This window comes from Pagrus major, chromosome 14 (genome assembly GCF_040436345.1).
Source record: "Pagrus major chromosome 14, Pma_NU_1.0".
Lineage (NCBI taxonomy): Eukaryota > Metazoa > Chordata > Actinopteri > Spariformes > Sparidae > Pagrus > Pagrus major.
In genome coordinates this window covers 26145829-26164265 of record NC_133228.1, presented here as the reverse complement: position 1 = coordinate 26164265, position 18437 = coordinate 26145829, and the positions used below count along the sequence as shown (strand labels likewise).

Below are 18437 nucleotides of genomic sequence, written 5' to 3'. Positions count from 1 at the left end.
CACTGTGACACTTTACCTTTTGTTCCAACTCAGCTGAACAATTTCTTGAAGGAAAACCCTGAAAGAAATTAATTATGAGAGCATGACATCATTCAGACTAATATATTGATCAATACATATCAGAAGAAATGAAATAATATACAGTTTATAAAATATAAACAACAAAGTCACCACAATGTGAACACGAGTCAGGTTTTACTTTTCAAACTTTTTTTTTTACAGACAGTTTGGGAGAAAAATAAAAAAACCAACTACACAATCTTATCATTAATATTATTATAATAATAATTATTATTAGTGTGGGTTACATTCACTGAGTTCAGTCTGTGAGGCAGAAACAATGTGGTATTTAAACTTATGATGTCATCAGTATTAATCATCAGTGTTATTATTGATCTGTTTGTCTTTAACTGATTTTTATTAAAACATCTATCATTAAACGTGTGAAGCTGAAAGTGAGTGAAAATAAAATAATTCATCGACAACATACGACAGCAAATCAAGACTGAGGAAACGAGTGTTTCTGAGAAGTGAGTCACAATATTCTGAGAATAAAGTTAGTAAAGTTTGGAATCGAGAAAGATATAAGAATAAAGCTGTATATTTGTATGTTGGGAGAAGTCATCTTCATAATGTTTACTCTTCCTCTCATGACTGAGTTTTTATTTATTTATTATTTAGTGTCAAAACTTCATATAACAAACAGCAGCAGCTGGAACAGGTTTCTGAAACATTTCATCACAAGTCAACTTAATGAATCTTGACTGAATGAATCAAGATGAACTAATTTTACTGATCTTCTGTTGAAGGTGATTTTCTGTTAACAGAAAAGGTGTCAGTGTGTACTTGGTGTGTATTCAGTGTGTGCTTAGTGTGTATTCAGTACAGTCTGCAGGTCTTCAGGCAGCGAGCTGATGATGGAGCTTATAAAAGCGTCCAGTTTGTCCAAAACACCGTCTTTCACCTGCAGCTGCTGCCGTCGAGCTTTAATCTGAAAAACAGTCAGAAACACACTTCCTGTTTTAAACTCACAGGTAATTAGTGTCAGTCATGTATTTTAAATTTAAAAAATGAACTAAACGATGAGAGAATGAAAAAGTTAAAAAATACAGTCAATATATTTGAATGAATTTTAAATTGTAAGCATGTTAGCATATTAGCATCCCTCATTTTACCTCCCCATTTTTCCATTTGGGTCTCAGATCCTGATTAACTCACCAGTTTCTCTCTGAGCTTCAGAATAAGGTCGACGATTTCCACCTCAGACTTGTCTTTGGTCCAACCCAGCAGGTCCTGCAGGACATGACATCATAGGTTTATCATCATACAGATGTTTAACAGCTGCTCACAGAAGTTTACAGGCTAACTAGGCACGAGACCAGATGGTAATTTCAAGTCACCAGTCACGAAAATAATTGTGATTCACGATATTATCCTGATTGTCATCAAAATAATAATTTAAAATGTGTGGAGATAGGACTTTTTGTTGGTTTTGTTTTTTGATGGAGATTGGACTTTTTGTTGGGGACAGGACTTTTTGTGGAGATTGGACTTTTTGTTGGGGATTGGACTTTTTGTTGGAGATTGGACTTTTTGTTGGAGATTGGACTTTTTGTTGGGGACAGGACTTTTTGTTGGAGATACGACTTTGCGACTGTGTGATGAAGCTAACGTTACTCACGGCGTCACAGATGACCTCCAGGTGAAGACTCTCCAGTTTCTGAGTCATCTCTTTGTGTCGATGTCTATACCATCCATCAAAATTCGGAGACCTGAAGAACTTCCTATCAACAGGTCAAAATAAGAACACCTGTTAATCTGTTAATTTATTTATTATACTATTTTTAATCCCACAATGGGGAAATTCTCTTTTTCACTCACATTACACACACATGCACACACAGCATATAGAGGAGATGAGCGAAGGGGCTGCCACATGCACGGCGCCCAACGAGCAGTGTTAGGGGTCGGTGCCTTGCTCAAGGGCATCTCGGCAATGCCCAGGATGTGACCTGGTATTCTCCATTACTAGTCCACATCACACTTTTTTTGGTCAAAGTGGGACTTGAACCAGCCACCTTTGAGTCCCCAAGCCAAGTCCCTATGGACTGAGCTATTGCCGCCCCTAACCCTAAACAAACAATAGTTTGAGATCAATAAATCACAACTTTATTCTCAGTATCTGTTGTCTTGTAGACACCTGAGTGGCTCACCTGTACAGTCCCATCCAATCACCTTTGAGCCCTGAGGTGAGCTGCGGCCCGGTGTGATCCAGAGTCGACATGAACTCGTCCTGACTGAAGGGTCGAATCTGAGGAGGAGTCTAAACACACAAACGCAACCTGTATCAGCTGAGTGTCGAACTGATGATATCACTGTGAGGTCATCACACATCATACACTTCCAGTTTACCTTCCATGGCGTCACAGATCTCTGCAGAGGCATCAGACTCGCCATGTACCGCTCCTGACAGACAAGACATAGGGTTTACACTCAATACAACAGGGTCAGATGTCCTGCTCTGTGATTGGATGAACAGGATGAGTCAGCATGATGACATCAAGAGGAATCCTCCCAAGTTGATTTTTACTTAATGATGATAATGACGAATCTCATCATGTTGTGACATCACCGACGGCTGTAGAGTCACATGACTGTCAGTCACACATCTATAACATGTGACACATTGCATTGTGGGATTGTTGACAATGCTCAATATTTACAGTGAGACAGGAAGTGACACATGCAGTAACCAGGCAAAGTTGTTGGAGCGATGTGATTGGCTGTTTCCTCACCAGTGGGATGATGAAGCTCTGAGTGAGCTCTAACAGGTGTCTTCTCAGGATAGCGCTCTGAACCTCTGACGGTCTCTTCCTCTGGATGCCCTGAGGACAGGTGAGAGTCAGAGTGAGAGGACAGAAGACATGTTTCTGTCCTGATGTTCACACCTGAACAGGTGTTTGCTCACCTTCAGTAGGCGTTTGATCAGGATCTTGTCTTTGTGCAGAAACGTCTTGTATGCCGTGTAGATCCCTGCACACAGGAAGTCAACATTTACCAAATTAAAAGACTTTATTCTGAAGCAGACTGATGAACACAGTGAGTCCTGTGACCTGGTTTAGTGTCGAGAGTCTTCAGTTTGGACAGCTTCTTCACCTTCACCTGTTTAGGTAAATCACCTGAGAGAGACAGGTGTGGCACTATTACATCATCACTTAATTTATTAACAATAATAATAATAATAATAATAATAATAATAATAACAATAATAATAATATTAAGTTACCCGCCATCTTGATTTCTCCTAGTCGGACCACATGAGGCCAGTTCTGAAAAGTCTTAATGAAGAACGGATTGGTGACGCCCAGAACCACGTTAGGTCTGCAGACAGGTGAGATGGACAGGTGAGTTCAGGTGTGTGTGTTCAGGTGTGTGTGTTCAGGTGTGTGTGTTCAGGTGAGTTCAGGTGTGTGTGACTCACGGGGCCTGGGTCCTGGTGGTGTACTCTCTGAACTCGCTGTCGTGGATGGTGAAATAAGGACGAAAGTCGCAGCAGAACTTCAGAGGACTGATGGAGCTGAGAGAGAGGACTCTGTTACCACGGCAACAACACAAACACTGCTCTCTGATTGGCTGCCAGGAGCTGCCAGATCAGCAGGATAAATAATGTGGGTTCTGACTTCAGGAACCAAAATGGCCATCAGGTGACAGGTGCTGGTTTTATCTGGTTAGCGAATGACAGACGACGACAGTCAGCATCCTGACAGACGGATTCAGAGCTCAGGATGTTTTTTCTTCGCTCAACCAGTTTGACCAATAGGAGCACAGAGCGCCCTTCAGCTGTAACCATGGTGATGTGACAGAGGAAGATGTTGACAGTATCTCTCTCTCACACACACACACACACACACACACACACACACACACACACACACACACACACAGACACACACAGACTGCTTCAGACGCCATGTTTGTTTACATTCTTGTTCCTGGAAGTCTGCCTCTAGCCTCCTGATTACATCACAGAGGTCTTAAAAGACGGTGCGCTGTGATTGGTTGAAGACCTACATGTAATCTGTCACATCTCTCAGCCTATTATAATCAAGAAGTGTGAACTTGACTGAGAACCAGTTTGATTAAAAACTGTGCGATTTATTTTCTTCTTTAACAGATTTGAATGTTTTATTATGAGAACTGCTGATTGACAGCCGTCGTGTGACCCTCCAGAGTTATTGATTATCTTCTGATCAGTGAGTGACTGCTGGGCTGTTTTTCTCCAGCAGAGTTCTGAATGGCTGTTCAGGTACCTGACGAGAGCCAGCACAGTCTCCGAGGAGACGGTGGGAGACGGCGCCATGACAACCAGCGGTTCCCCCAGCAACGTGAGCTCCCAGAGGATGTGCAGATGGATCAGGACAGACTGGAAACACCTGAGCACAGGTCAGAGGTCACAGGTCAAAGGTCAGACGGAGGAGAAAATATCAAATACTATTCACAAACATGATTCAGTTAATAATCAATAAATCCTGATCAATATTCACTCAGTTTGGTTTATTCTTGTTTTATTAATATAATCAGTTAGAGATGTTCCGATACCATTTTTTCCTTCCTGATACTGATGCCGATACCTGGGCTTTGGGTATCAGCCGATACAGAGTACTGATCCGTTACCAGTGCGAGTTTAAAAAATACGAAAAAAATAAATAAAATGAAATATTTCTTGTAACAGCTGCAGCTTCTGACCCTGTATGGATGTGGCTCAGAGAATGATGCCAGACAACATCCTTTAATTAATCTTGACAGTCGGTCATAACCAGAAAAGCACAAATAAAGAAATCCAGGAATAAATAACAATTCCTTCAAAAACTGTTAAAGTGCAGACACTTTTATAATAGAACAGTTTAAAACAATGTTGCAACAGCAACTTAAAAAAATCTAGGAATAAATAATTCCCTTGAAACTTACTCGCAGCAGTGCAGCCAGTGTGCTGACTCAGCAAAGACACGTCGGAGGTCCAGATGTCAGAAGTAAAGCTGATCGCCTGCTCGTCTTTCAGCAGACATGAACTGTTCCCTCACTGTCATTAAGTTTGGTGAGAGCAGTTTCTTCGTGCTCTCTCACGTCATGCGTCTTCAGACACATGGTTATCCAGAGTAACATAATGCCAAATAGCTGACATGTTGTCTGACTCACGTGAAATCAACTTCTTCTCCGCTGTGTTGGCTTTTAGAGCAGTGAAGAAGAATTGATCCTCGGTGTGTAACGTTAAGCAGCGCTAACGGAGCTAACTGGGAAGTAGCAGGGTCCCGTTTCTAGATTACCTGGTATCGGATCGGTGCATAGACTCACATACTCACCGACACCGACACCGTCACCTGCCTTTTAGGCAGTATCTGCAGCATTTCCTGATACTTTATTTTTTTCACAAAACTACAGATAATAAACATAAAATTCAAAAACTTTATTGACAATTTTCATTTGTCTGAAAAACTGAGTGCTTTTATTTTGTTGATTTATTTACATATTTTCATTCCTTAATTTAACTTCCTATCGGGTATTTGTCACGTTTCAGATGAGAAGTGAATAAATAATAATAAATTACTTGAAGAGGTCCAGCTCATGGATGGTGGGCAGCACCGTTGGAGTTGGCAGGAGGTCCTGAGGAGACCAAATAAAACTTTATTGTTCGTTGACACTCAGGGCGCACTCACACTTAGCCCAGGTGCTCCGTACCGTGCCGAAGCACCCGCTGGTCGGAGCAGTGTTACCTCTTGTACCTACGTCATACAGTACTTGAGCACAGTACGGAGCGCTCACACTAGTCAAACAAACTGAACTTTTGGGGTCAAACGTGCCTGGGCCCGGTACGGACTGCCTCGTGTGAGTGAGTCCTCAGTGTGTCAATAAAAGAGTCACTTCCTGTTCCTCACCTGTGTGGCCGTCTGTCTGACTGGACTTCCTCCTGGTTTGTCTGTTTTTGAAGGAATCCGCACCTGTAAAATGAAAATAATCAAAAACAAATAGAAAATGTTAATTTTTCTTTAAGGTTGCAATTTATTTCAGATTTTCACATAAATATTTTTCTTTAATAGGCCACGCCCCTTTACCCCTCACCTGTAAGACCACGCCCATCACCGGCAGGTTGAGGGTCAGTCCAGGTACGGGTGAAGGCCATTGATCGATCTCGTTACACACTGTGAGACATCATTATTATTATTATTTTAATCTGATTCGTCTGAGTTATGCTGTAAGCATGACATCATCACCTGCTTCCAGACAGGGCTCGAGCTTCTCGAAAAACTCAGGAGCGACGATCTGCAGCAGCGAGTGGAACAGGTGAGTGTACGGCAACCTGGAGACCAGAACCAGAGACTGGAACACAGAGTCACAGTGAGCTGTCACACTGTCAAGATCATGAATGGTGTCAAATTTGAAGTACAAATGAGGTGTGAACAGGTGTGAGCAGGTGTGAACAGGTGTGAGCAGGTGTGAACAGGTGTGAGCAGATGTGAGCAGGTGTGAGCAGGTGTGAACAGGTGTGAGCAGATGTGAGCAGGTGTGAACAGGTGTGAGCAGATGTGAGCAGGTGTGAGCAGGTGTGAGCAGGTGTGAACAGGTGTGAACAGGTGTGAGCAGATGTGAGCAGGTGTGAGCAGGTGTGAACAGGTGTGAACAGGTGTGAGCAGGTGTGAACAGATGTGAACAGGTGTGAACAGGTGTGAACAGGTGTGAGCAGATGTGAGCAGGTGTGAGCAGGTGTAAACAGGTGTGAACAGGTGTGAGCAGGTGTGAGCAGGTTTGAGCAGGTGTGAGCCTCTGACCTTCTGGAAGTATCCTCTCTTCACAGAGACGTCCTTCACTTGTCTGAAATAGACGTAACCAAAGAAATGGGACACTTCAGTCTGCGGAGACAAGAGACACATTATGACATCATCAAGAGATCCTGTAGAAGTATGAATCCTGTGACCTCCGACAGAAAACGACTCATCCGCCGAGACGTTTGATGATCCAGTATAAACTAATCAGACATCCGTCTGCAGACGGACTGATCAATAAGCGATCAATAAGCGTCCTCACCTGCAGGGTGACGGGGGCGTCTCTGTTGTAAACGTCCTCTCTGAACCTGGACGCTCTGCGACCCACTGACTGACGCAACCTGAAGCTGAACTGAGTGTCCCCGAGGCATCCTGGCAAATGAGGGAACACATGTGACCTTTGACCTCTGAGCCTCTCTCATACAGGACAGTACACCATCATTCACACAGGTGAGTTTACCTGAGTACGAGTCCGGGAAGGACAGGTAGCAGATGCTGGTTTTCTGACAACAGAACACAAAGAAACAAGATCAATAAATCAATAATCAATAGACTGATTAATCATCTACAAAGTGAACACAGACACAATGAAGACAGAAGTTTGATCAATAACTACCTCCTTCTCAGTGAGCTTCACATCCTGAGGATACACCAGCTGAAAATGGCAGAAACAGAAACAACTCACACCAAATTCCATTCAGAATTCTGCTAATTTAATGCATCGCTTCCTCTGTCACTACTTCTGAGAATACTCTATAATGTCGTCTGACTGATTGAGCAGGAGAGGTTCAAAAACTCAGTGAAGTTCAGACTCATAAATGTTGACGGGCAGACATGCTGTTAAATTCTCTGACAAAGTGGAAGGCAAAATCTAAATATAGTCAGTTTTTCAAATGTAGTGTCACCAACAGAATGGGGACCTGCAGCGCTCAGTTGAATTAACGAGCACTGAGTTTTGTTAAATAACTAATAATATGACAGCTTATGAAGAAAACATATGCAAACCCAATTCCATTTAAATTCCTGCAAATTTAACACGAATCTGCCTTTAACCAAGTTGTGAAAAGTCGCTTTACACTTTTAACGAACCCTTGGATTATAATGTCCACTTCGGCTTACAAATCATTATTCCAACATCAGTCACTTTAACAAAATCTAAATGTATTTAATTTGCACAATAATCTGATGAGTGACAAGAGATTTAAAGATTTGGTTGTATTTCTAAATCATAAATGTTGTATGATGCAACAATAAACTCTGATCACTTTCGCAATATATAAATTATTACTTAAGAAAATCTGAATTTGCCGACAAGGAAGGCAACTTAAGAAAAAAGTCAGTTTTTTGAACGGAGTCTGGTGCAGCTGTCAGCAACACTGCAGAGACGCGTCCTGTCTGTGCTGTTTCCTCAAACATCGGAACATTTTCTTCATTTTGTCTCGTCTCATCTGCCACAATGATGACAAACGATGCTAACATGCTAAGCTAGCAGCTCCGCACCTCTATGGCTTGTCCGAGCTCCAGGTCGAAGGTAACGACGCACACACACTCCAGCCAGGAGGAGAAGCGGGCCCACGGACACCGGCTGTCCCCGCCGTCCGCTGCCTCCTCATGTCGGGGAGAACCGGAGCCGTCAAACGGGTTCATCACGACCGGATCGGAGCTCCGCGGACTCCGTCCTCCATCCTCCGGCCTCCATCACAATAACGGGACCGACACCGAGTCCGCTGGAGCCCCTGGTGGTCACCGGAGGTACTGCACCTCACAGCACAGCCACACTCATGTTTTATTATTTTATTGATTATTATTTTATTGATTATTATTTTAACACGATCTAAAACTGCCACGTGTGCATCAGGACACAATTATTTTGTTCTTTATTAAAAAAGTATGATTGTGTGAGTCTGTTTCCCTCCAGAATAAATAATAATAAATAATATTTATGCTTCACACTGACAAACACTCTTTTAAATCAGCTGCTTCAGTTTCATCATCATTTAGAAAAATCTGAACCGGCAGATTCAATTTTTACTCTTGGTCAATAAAACATTTCCTAAAAGACTAAAAACAGTTTCAGACATTTCATCTTAAAAAGAAAAAAGAACAAATATTAATAAAATACACAATGTACAATAACACATACTTCAATAGAGTAATTCATCCACGTCATCATCAGTTAGATAATAATTATATCTGATATTAAAGATAAAGGTTTCAAAATAAAAGCCTGTACGTAGCAGCGCTTGCGTTGTCTTATCTTTTATTCTGAAAAGGACCTTTTATTCTGAAAAGGTCGCTGCCGGATGTGTGTAGAGCTTTTTCCGGTAGTTAACCGGGAGTCAGTCCGACGGTGTGTTCAGTCTCCGCTGTTACCGGACCGATCAACATGTCTTCTGACCCGTGCTCCTTCTCCTCCTTCACCAGGTGCGTCACCAAACACCTGAACCTGTCCCTGCACGTGGACTTCGACAGACACGTCATCAGGGCCAAGGTGGCGCTGACCGTGGAGGCTCTGGAGGACCGGTTCTCTTCCCTGGTAACGTTAATGGACCCGGTGCTCTGCCCGGTACCGCTGCATGTTAGCCTCAAAGCTAACGGCTCATTCATTCAAAACGAGCCGAGTACTCTGATTTCACACCGTGTTTGTGGTCTGTGAAGGGGTCATTTATTCAATCTGAACTCATTCATGAGAATTTAAATGAAGTCTGGTTTCTATTAAAACTGCGAGACAGTAAATGTGTGTGATCATTGATCATTGACAGGTCTGTCAGCTGTTGTTACACCGTCAACAGAATCTGCTCGTCAAAATGTGAAATTCTAAAGAATTCTGGCGATTAACTATCATTTAATTAATCACAAATGTCGATTTCAGGTTTATAAATTCCTCAGATGTCACTCTTTAAATCGGCAGAACTCACTTCACCATTAGTTTCAGTTTCATAACTTAGTTCATTGTTATTTCCACTTAAAATTCACTTAACAGCTAAAATAGTGATTTTTCACTGGAGATTAAACTATTCAAACAGTCTCTTCAGCTTTAATGACGTCTATAAATATTTTTAGGATATGAAATTTAAAATTGCTTGGTTTTAGAATGGAGTTTGACATGAGACACTTTTAATTTATTTATTTGGGCTAAACCACTCCTAAAAGCTGAGAGTTGTTAATAATAACTGAACTTATACTGATTGATCAATCACATTAATGTCCAAGTTATTTGTGAAAACATGTTTTTTGAGGTTTTCTCTACATGTAATTACATATTTGTACGCAAAGAAACTTTAAATCGACATTTTTTAGAATGGAGTTTGGTGTGACACAGTTTAGAGTAGGGCTGAATTTATTGGGTCTGTGTGATCCTGGACTTGGATTTGAAGGCTAGAATCCACAGAACAGGTGTGTTCACCTGAGGTCAGTTTCACTCTGCAGTTTAATAACTAAACTCGACTGAAAATCTACAGAAACCAGGCAGCTTATAGTAATTCTGTTGATTGTAAATGTTTGATATAAAGTTAATAAAATCCTTTAGATGTATTTTATTCTTTGTAATATATAAATCTGTGTGTTTTTGAATGGAGTTTGGTGTGACGTAGTTGAGCTTTAAGACAGGCTGAACTTGTTGGGTTGTATTATGTTGGACTTTGAACTGAAGGCTGACTTGTCACTACAGGTGAGGTCAGAGAGTGACAGGTGAGTGTTTATCAGCAGGTATCTCTCAGCCCCTGAACGCTGACATTAATCTCAGAACCTCATTAATAAAAATGTCCTTTTTATCTTCTGCAGACTTTGGACACCAGAGACCTGAAGATCCTCTCAGTGAGCGCTAATGGACAAGCCGCGCGGTTTATGATGGGCCCCAAACACAGCTTCAAGGGGACCCCGCTTGAGATCACACTGCCCTTTGACCTCTCCAGGTGACCTCTTCTTCTCTCTCCTCATGTAAAGTCCTTTCAAAATAAAACGCAGTTAATGTGTTTTTTTGTTGTTGTCTAATCAGAGGGCAGCATGTGATCGTGGAGGTGACCTATGAGACGTCTCCATCGGCGTCGGCTCTGCAGTGGCTCACACCTGAACAGACTGCTGGGAAGAAACATCCGTACCTGTTCAGCCAGTGTCAGGTGAGGTTGTTTCCAAACCGCTGCTGGTGGAAAGTTGTGTAGTAAGTGTGAAGTAATCATGTGTAATTAAAAGTTTTAACAGAAGTGAAAGTTTCTTCATCACAAACGTTTGACAGTCGACAGATTCATGAACTCTTTGTTCTCTTTTCAAACGTTGTCTTTGTTCCTGTTTTCTTGTGGGGTTTTTTTTCAGTCAGTTTGGTTGACAGCTGTTAGTCTGATTCTTAAAAGTTGTTCCTCTGTGTAAAAAAAAACATAAAAACGGTAATGAACAAACAAACTGTGTTTACTGACAGTTTACTGAAGTGTTCTGAGCCCATGTAGTAATCTCCATTTATACAATCATGTGTTTGACAAAGTGTTGAACCTTCAGTCATGATACTATCAACCTGTTTACGTGTGCAATGAGCTGAACAGGTGTTTTTTCATGGTCTTCTGTTGCTCCTGTAATGTGTTTGAAACAAAATGGTGCCATCAAATTCACAAAAAGCAGATATTTACAAAATCAATGAAACATTAAATATATTTTCTTTGTACTGTTTTACATTGAGTAAAAATTCTGTTTTGTCTTTTACAGTGTCCCACTTTCTTGTGTTTTTTTCTGAGGTCACTTTCTCTGTGACGTTTATATTGACACCAAATAATTAAACTAAAACTAAATGTAGATCAAGATGTCAGAGAACAAATTAAGTCAGTTAAAAGTTTTAAAAAACATTTTCACTTCCTGTTTTGTTTGATCTTTATTTTAAACTCACCTACACTCTCAGAGTCTCAAAAAATCAAGACTAAACACTCAGAATCAACTCATGTCTGTGTCCCTGTGTGTTGTCTTACAGGCTCATCATTGCAGGAGTATGGTTCCCTGTCAGGACAGTCCATCAGTCAAACACACCTACTACGCCCAGGTAAAAAACACACACACACACACACACACACACACACACACACACACACACACACACACACACACACACACAGGGGTTAAAACAATAACAATCTAGCCAATACTAGACTGTTTACGAAATCTAAATATCCAGGTGTGGCGAAGCCACTTCCTCTCCACTCTGGCTGGTTGGCGTGTATCTGGACGATTGAACAACCAGCATTTTCAACAAATTGACCATTTCCTCTAGCTAATCTGCACCCAGTGGTCAGGTTATTTTGTGATGCCCAGTCAAGAGGTGCCTGGACCACCCGTCTTTTTTGATCTGCTGTAATATCGAACTTAACATGATACCTACTGAAACAACCCAAAAGGCCTAACTTTATGTTCTGGGTTATATGAAGGTACCTGTGAGTTGTCAGTTTTCATACAAATTGGGCTCCCAGGCAAACCTGTTGCACCACTCATCTTAAAACTGAGTCTTAACTTAGCTAATAATTGGCGAGCCAGCCAGGAGCCCCATATGTGTGAATAATATATGTTTTTCAAGTTTTGTGACTTAAATTAATGAGAAATAATGGTCCTACCAGTCAATACTACACCTGACCTGTGTTTCGTCTCTCAGGTGTCTGTACCTAAAGACCTGGTGGCTGTGATGAGTGCAGTGAGAGATGGACAGGAAGTTGATCCTCAGGACAACAACCGGATCGTCTACAGATTCAGACAGCCGGTCAGTCCGCTCTACTTCTCTCTTCACTGATGATCACTCATGTTATGAATCACCACAGTTTATCCATGTTCAGTAGAATACTGTCAGGTTGACCTTTGACCTTTGTCCTCAGGTGCCCATGCCTTCTTACCTGATCGCCATTGTGGTTGGAGCTCTGGAGAGCAGGTACTCCGTCTTGCCTGTTCACTGATGTCATCCGTGTCACCTGTAGCAGGTAAACAGTGTTTCTGTGCTCTGATTGGTTGACAGGGAGATTGGGCCGAGGTCCAGAGTCTGGTCTGAGAAAGAGTTTGTGGATAAAGCAGCGTTTGAGTTCTCGGAGGTCAGTCACAGTAAATAATGTCATACATACACATACATACATACATGTACTGTGCACACATACATACACACACGTCTGTAAATGTGTGTGTGTCCTTCAGACGGAGACCATGTTGAAGACAGCTGAGGACCTGGCAGGACCGTATGTTTGGGGTCAGTATGACATCCTGGTTCTTCCTCCATCTTTCCCCTACGGAGGCATGGAGAACCCCTGTCTGACCTTCGCTACACCAACACTGCTGGTACACACACGTATATTAACACAGATATATATTATAATGATGATGATTAAAAGATTATTATTGATTTTAGAAACGGCATAATGTGACTGTTGATCAGCTGTTAACTGCGTCTGTCTATTTACAGGCAGGAGACAAATCTCTGTCCAATGTGAGTTCAAAATACTTAAATATCTGTCGAAACTGTCACTGTTCATGTTCATATATCTTTAATGTGATCATATACGTTCATGTGTTCATATATGTTCATGTGTTCATACATGTTCCTGTGCTGTTGTCCCTGTCAGGTGATCGCTCATGAGATCTCCCACAGCTGGACCGGTAATCTGGTGACCAATAAGACGTGGGAACACTTCTGGTAAACAAACACACTGAACAGGGTGTTTAATAAAAACATTGATTATAAAACACTGAATCAAATGAATGAGAAGGAAAACAAATAAGCTAATTTTAAGTTCAGAAATTTGATCTCTACAGATAAAGTGTGTGAAAGAGTTGAAGACTGTGATGAGATAAAGACTTTTTGATGTTTCTGTGATAATAACCAGAATTTTACTTTAAAAAGAAGAAAAAGTGACGACTGCAGCTACTTCCTGTCTTCATCCTCAGGTTGAACGAGGGTCACACGGTCTACCTGGAGAGGATGATTGGCAGGTGCATGGAGAGTGAACAGTTCAGACAGTTTAAAGCCATGGGGGGCTGGAAGGACCTGCAGGACTCGGTGAGAACCTGAACCTGAACCTGAACCAGTGTGTTTCTTCTTCTGGTGTTTCTCACCTGTCTGTGTCATCACTCAGGTGAACACCTTTGGAGCCAACAACCCTCTGACTAACCTGGTCCCCAGCCTGCAGGAAGTCGACCCTGATGATGCCTTCTCCTCTGTGCCCTATGAGAAAGGCTTCGCTCTGCTGTACCATTTGGAGGAGCTGATGGGAGGGCCAGGTAACACCTGGACACACCTGGACACATCACACACTGTCTGACCCTCAAACTCTTTATTTACCTGTTTGTCTTCTTCAGAGGTGTTCATGGGTTTTGTGAAGTCGTACATCCAGTTGTTTGCCCACAGCAGTGTTACTACAGACGAGTGGAAGAACTACCTGTTCACCTACTTCAAAGACAAGGTGAGAAACACCTGGACACTCAGGTTAGTCTGAACTACAGCAAAATCTATGGCGAGCACATTCGGACATCGTCTTTTAGTTGAGACGTCAGGGTGGGATGGGAATTCTGCAGATTTTCAGGGACTATAACAAGCATGGGGCTTTCCTGCATTGTAACAACTGCAGGTACTTGAGTGAGCACGGGCATCCAGGTACTCGAACAAGAATGGGACGCTCAGGTACCTTAATGACTGCGTGATATTCAGGCACTTGAACGAGTGCGGCACAGCAAGGTATTATGGTTAGTGTGGGGCTTTCAGGTACAGTAACGAATGTGGGGTGTTTGGGAACTTAAATGAGCCCAGGGTGTTCAGGTACTGTAACGATTGTGGGGCTTCAGGCACTTGAACGAGTCGAGGGTTTAAAGTACTTCAACAATTGCAGGTCATGTGGGAAAAAAGTGACGGACTTGATGTTCAGGTACTTTAACAAGTTTTGCGCGTTCAGGAACTTTAATGAGTGCGGATGGTAACACTTGCTGGTTTGATCCTCTGAGTCATAGGCAGGTCATTGTAGGTGATTCTTGTGTTTGTGTCTCTCAGGTGGACGTCCTGAACAAGGTAGACTGGAATGCCTGGATGTTCACACCTGGGATGCCTCCAGTCAAACCTCAGTGAGTGGATCCTGTCAGACCTCCATCAGGTCTACCTGTCCTCCTTTACAACTGTTGGGACTGATAATGTTTCATCATTGTGTTTCAGGTACGACACCACGATGGCTGACGCCTGCATCGCCCTGAGCCAGAGGTGGATCAAGGTAAGACCTGGACCTCACATAAAGCAATTTTTATTATGATCAGAGTCCAACCTCCATCTTCTGACCCCATTCAGGCAAAAGATCAGGACCTGAGCAGCTTTAAAGAGTCAGACCTGAAGACACTGTCATCCCACCAGGTCATCGAGTTCCTGTCCCTTCTGCTTCATGAGGTAAACTACTTCAGTCCAACACAGTCCGCTTCAGTTCACCACAGTCCGCTTCAGTTCACCACAGTCCGCTTCAGTCCACCACAGTCAGCTTTAGTCCACCTCAGTCCACCACAGTCCGCTTCAGTCCACCACAGTCCACCACAGTCAGCTTTAGTCCACCACAGTCCGCTTTAGTCCACCACAGTCCACTTCAGTCCACCACAGTCAGCTTTAGTCCACCTCAGTCCACCACAGTCCGCTTCACTAACACTTCACCTGTGTTCCTTCAGGCTGCTCTTCCTCTGACTCATGTGAAGAAGATGCAGGAGGTTTATGATCTGAACACCTGTATGAACTCAGAGATCCGCTTCAGGTGAGAGTTGCACTTCATGTCCTTCATTTTAAGCTCCTCCTCCTCCTCTCTGGAAGCCTCCTGATTGGCTGTTCTCCCTCCAGGTGGCTGAGGCTGTGTGTTCGGTCCAAATGGGAGGAGGCTGTTCCCATGGCACTGAAGATGGCGACCGAGCAGGGCCGGATGAAGTTCACCAGACCGCTCTTTAGGTGTTTATACGGAACACTTCACTCATCACCAATTCATCTTACTTTACTTCACTTCATCAGCAGGTTGCTTCATCTTGTTGTTTTCTCTGTTTCTGTGTCTTCAGGGAGACGTTTAACTTTGAAAAGTATCGTGAAGAAGCCGTTTCAATGTTTCTGGCTCATCGAGCAGCGATGCACCCGGTCACCTCCGGACTGGTCGCCAAAGACCTGAAGGTGGAAGCCAGCACTGCCACCAGTCTGTAAACATCAGAAACCAGTCTGTAAAAACATCAGAAACCAGTCTGTAAAAACATCAGAAACCAGTCTGTAAACATCAGAAACCAGTCTGTAAAAACATCAGAAACCAGTCTGTAAACATCAGAAACCAGTCTGTAAACATCAGAAACCAGTCTGTAAAAACATCAGAACCAGTCTGTAAACATCAGAAACCAGTCTGTAAACATCAGAAACCAGTCTGTAAACATCAGAAACCAGTCTGTAAAAACATCAGAAACCAGTCTGTAAACATCAGAAACCAGTCTGTAAACATCAGAAACCAGTCTGTAAACATCAGAAACCAGTCTGTAAACATCAGAAACCAGTCTGTAAAAACATCAGAAACCAGTCTGTAAACATCAGAAACCAGTCTGTAAACATCAGAAACCAGTCTGTAAACATCAGAAACCAGTCTGTCACCAGTATTAATCCACACAGTAACAGTATAATCGCACATCTTCTTCTTCAGATTGAATCAATAATCAGATTGTTGGTCAAATCTTTGTTTCTATTTGAATGTTTGATCTCAGGGCAGAAAAACTGATTTCATAAATAAATAAAATGTGTCTGAAATAAATTCTGCTGCTGTTCTTTATTTTATAATCTCACGTGTTAACGATTGAACACCTGAAACATCAAGCCAGAGAAATTAACAATATGAAGGGCTGAATAATTCAACATGACGATCAGGAGTCAGGATTTAAGAAGAACTGAGGTCACTTTTTTATTTTGTTGATTACACTTAAAAAGTTCATTTTAAAGCTTCTAAAACTTTGATGTCAGATTTAACCCTTCCATGAATGAATTTTTGAATCACTAAGTAATATTTTCTCTTTTTCTGTTTGTTTTTAATCTCAAACTTGTGAAACTAAATAAAATGTTGGAAATACTTTTATCCAGATTAAAACAACATTTTTCTTGTACGTTCTTTTCTGTGTGTAAATACATCTGTCCACTCCAGTGGACCTTATGAACCAAAGTGTTTATTGTGACTGCTGTCAGTTATATCAAAACTTGAAGTTAAACATATTAAGTAAGTGTGTGTGTGTTGATTGTTCCTGTTTTAGTGGTCAGTTATGGATCAATAACGACTTCAGTTTCACCATCAACTGTGAACATGAACCAACAGGAACAATTACATCACCGACACACGATAAACGAGAAGAAGAAGAAAAAAAGGAGGAACGCCCTGTGCTGTAAAAAAAAACACTGCTCTTGATGAAAAACTGTTAAATATTAACATTTATTGCCAGTTAACTAAATTATTTGGTTCAAATTAATATTTCAGATCAAATTGTAATTAAAATGAATGAAGGTTTGTCTCAGAGTACTGATTATATTGTATCAGATGTAAAGAAACCGAACGCAGTATAAAACTTTGTTTATACCTGTGTGTGTGTGTGTGTGTGTGTGTGATATAAAGTACATGAAATACTCACAGCTGCTGTTTGTTCCTCTGCTGCTTCATCTGTTCACAACACATGAAGAGAAACAAACAATAATAATCATATATTAAATATAAATAATATTTTATACATTGATCTCTGTTCCTTCCTAATATATTATTTTAAATATCAGGTTTCTGTACTACATTTTTAACTGTAATCTGTAACTAAAGCTGTCAGATAAACGTAGTGGAGTAAAAAGTACAATATTTACCGCTGAGAAATACTTGAGTATAAGGAATAAATTAAAAGAAAATGTCAGTACTTGAGTAATGTAAATACTTTAAAATGATAAAGATGTCCAGATTTATAGTAATTCTTTCAATCATTGCTCCACTAATACACCTGCTAATTAATCAATACAGAATAAATTGATCATGAAATCAAAATAACCATCAGAAGTCAAAGAATGGACTTGATCATGCTTTTCAATTATTTACGAGTGACCTCACTGTTTGTACTGCAGTTATACTGTGATCCTGTTAAATCTGTGTACAGTTACACTCATTTTAAACTAACCTGTTTACCTTAACGATGACATCACCTTTTGATGAACCTGTTGATCATCGTTCATTAACTTTGGTCGTTAATGTAAACATTGTGTGTGTGTGTGTGTGTGTGTGTGTGTGTGTGGTTTATTAAAAAACTGGACAACAGTCAGAAGTGGATGTAAATGATTTATTATAAAGCGGACGTTCAGTCAGTCAGAAGGCTATTTGTTGTTATAGTTACATTAACGACCATCAGCTGATCACAGTCACATGACTTTAAACAGGATTAATAACAGTGATTGATCAAGTGATCAGGTGAAATAAGGCCAGCAGGTGAAGTGTGGTAGAACTGATCAACAGCTGATGGTGTTGGCACAATAATCAATAAGTCAAGTTTACATTAATAACCTGATAAACTCTGAGACATCATCACCATCAGAGGGGGCTGGAAGCTGTCACCATGGTTACTCATTAGTTACTCATTATTGACTTATTTTTAGACAAAGTC

At 41.4% G+C, this 18437-nt stretch overlaps 2 protein-coding genes across 2 annotated transcripts; one reads left to right on the top strand and one right to left on the bottom strand.

Moving 5' to 3' along the window:
• Window positions 1–178: 178 nt before the first annotated feature.
• Window positions 179–8518, bottom strand: dennd6b (DENN/MADD domain containing 6B). Its single transcript, XM_073480217.1, has 20 exons — window positions 8319–8518; window positions 7435–7473; window positions 7279–7321; window positions 7081–7190; window positions 6825–6905; window positions 6270–6375; window positions 6118–6197; window positions 5934–5996; window positions 5606–5661; window positions 4311–4433; window positions 3482–3577; window positions 3287–3381; window positions 3114–3179; window positions 2969–3033; window positions 2796–2885; window positions 2413–2466; window positions 2214–2323; window positions 1682–1784; window positions 1219–1293; window positions 179–991 (listed from the first exon to the last, which is right to left on the bottom strand). The coding sequence occupies exons 1-20, from the start codon at window positions 8463–8465 to the stop codon at window positions 869–871; spliced, it is 1725 nt and encodes a 574-aa protein (XP_073336318.1). The 5' UTR covers window positions 8466–8518; the 3' UTR covers window positions 179–868.
• A 651-nt stretch (window positions 8519–9169) lies between these two features.
• lta4h (leukotriene A4 hydrolase) lies at window positions 9170–16570 on the top strand. Its single transcript, XM_073480847.1, has 19 exons — window positions 9170–9354; window positions 10602–10732; window positions 10816–10936; window positions 11773–11841; window positions 12445–12549; window positions 12662–12714; window positions 12799–12871; window positions 12972–13112; window positions 13237–13260; window positions 13397–13467; window positions 13719–13830; window positions 13907–14051; window positions 14130–14233; window positions 14815–14885; window positions 14974–15028; window positions 15103–15198; window positions 15468–15550; window positions 15634–15738; window positions 15843–16570. The coding sequence occupies exons 1-19, from the start codon at window positions 9205–9207 to the stop codon at window positions 15979–15981; spliced, it is 1848 nt and encodes a 615-aa protein (XP_073336948.1). The 5' UTR covers window positions 9170–9204; the 3' UTR covers window positions 15982–16570.
• The last annotated feature ends 1867 nt before the right edge of the window (window positions 16571–18437 follow it).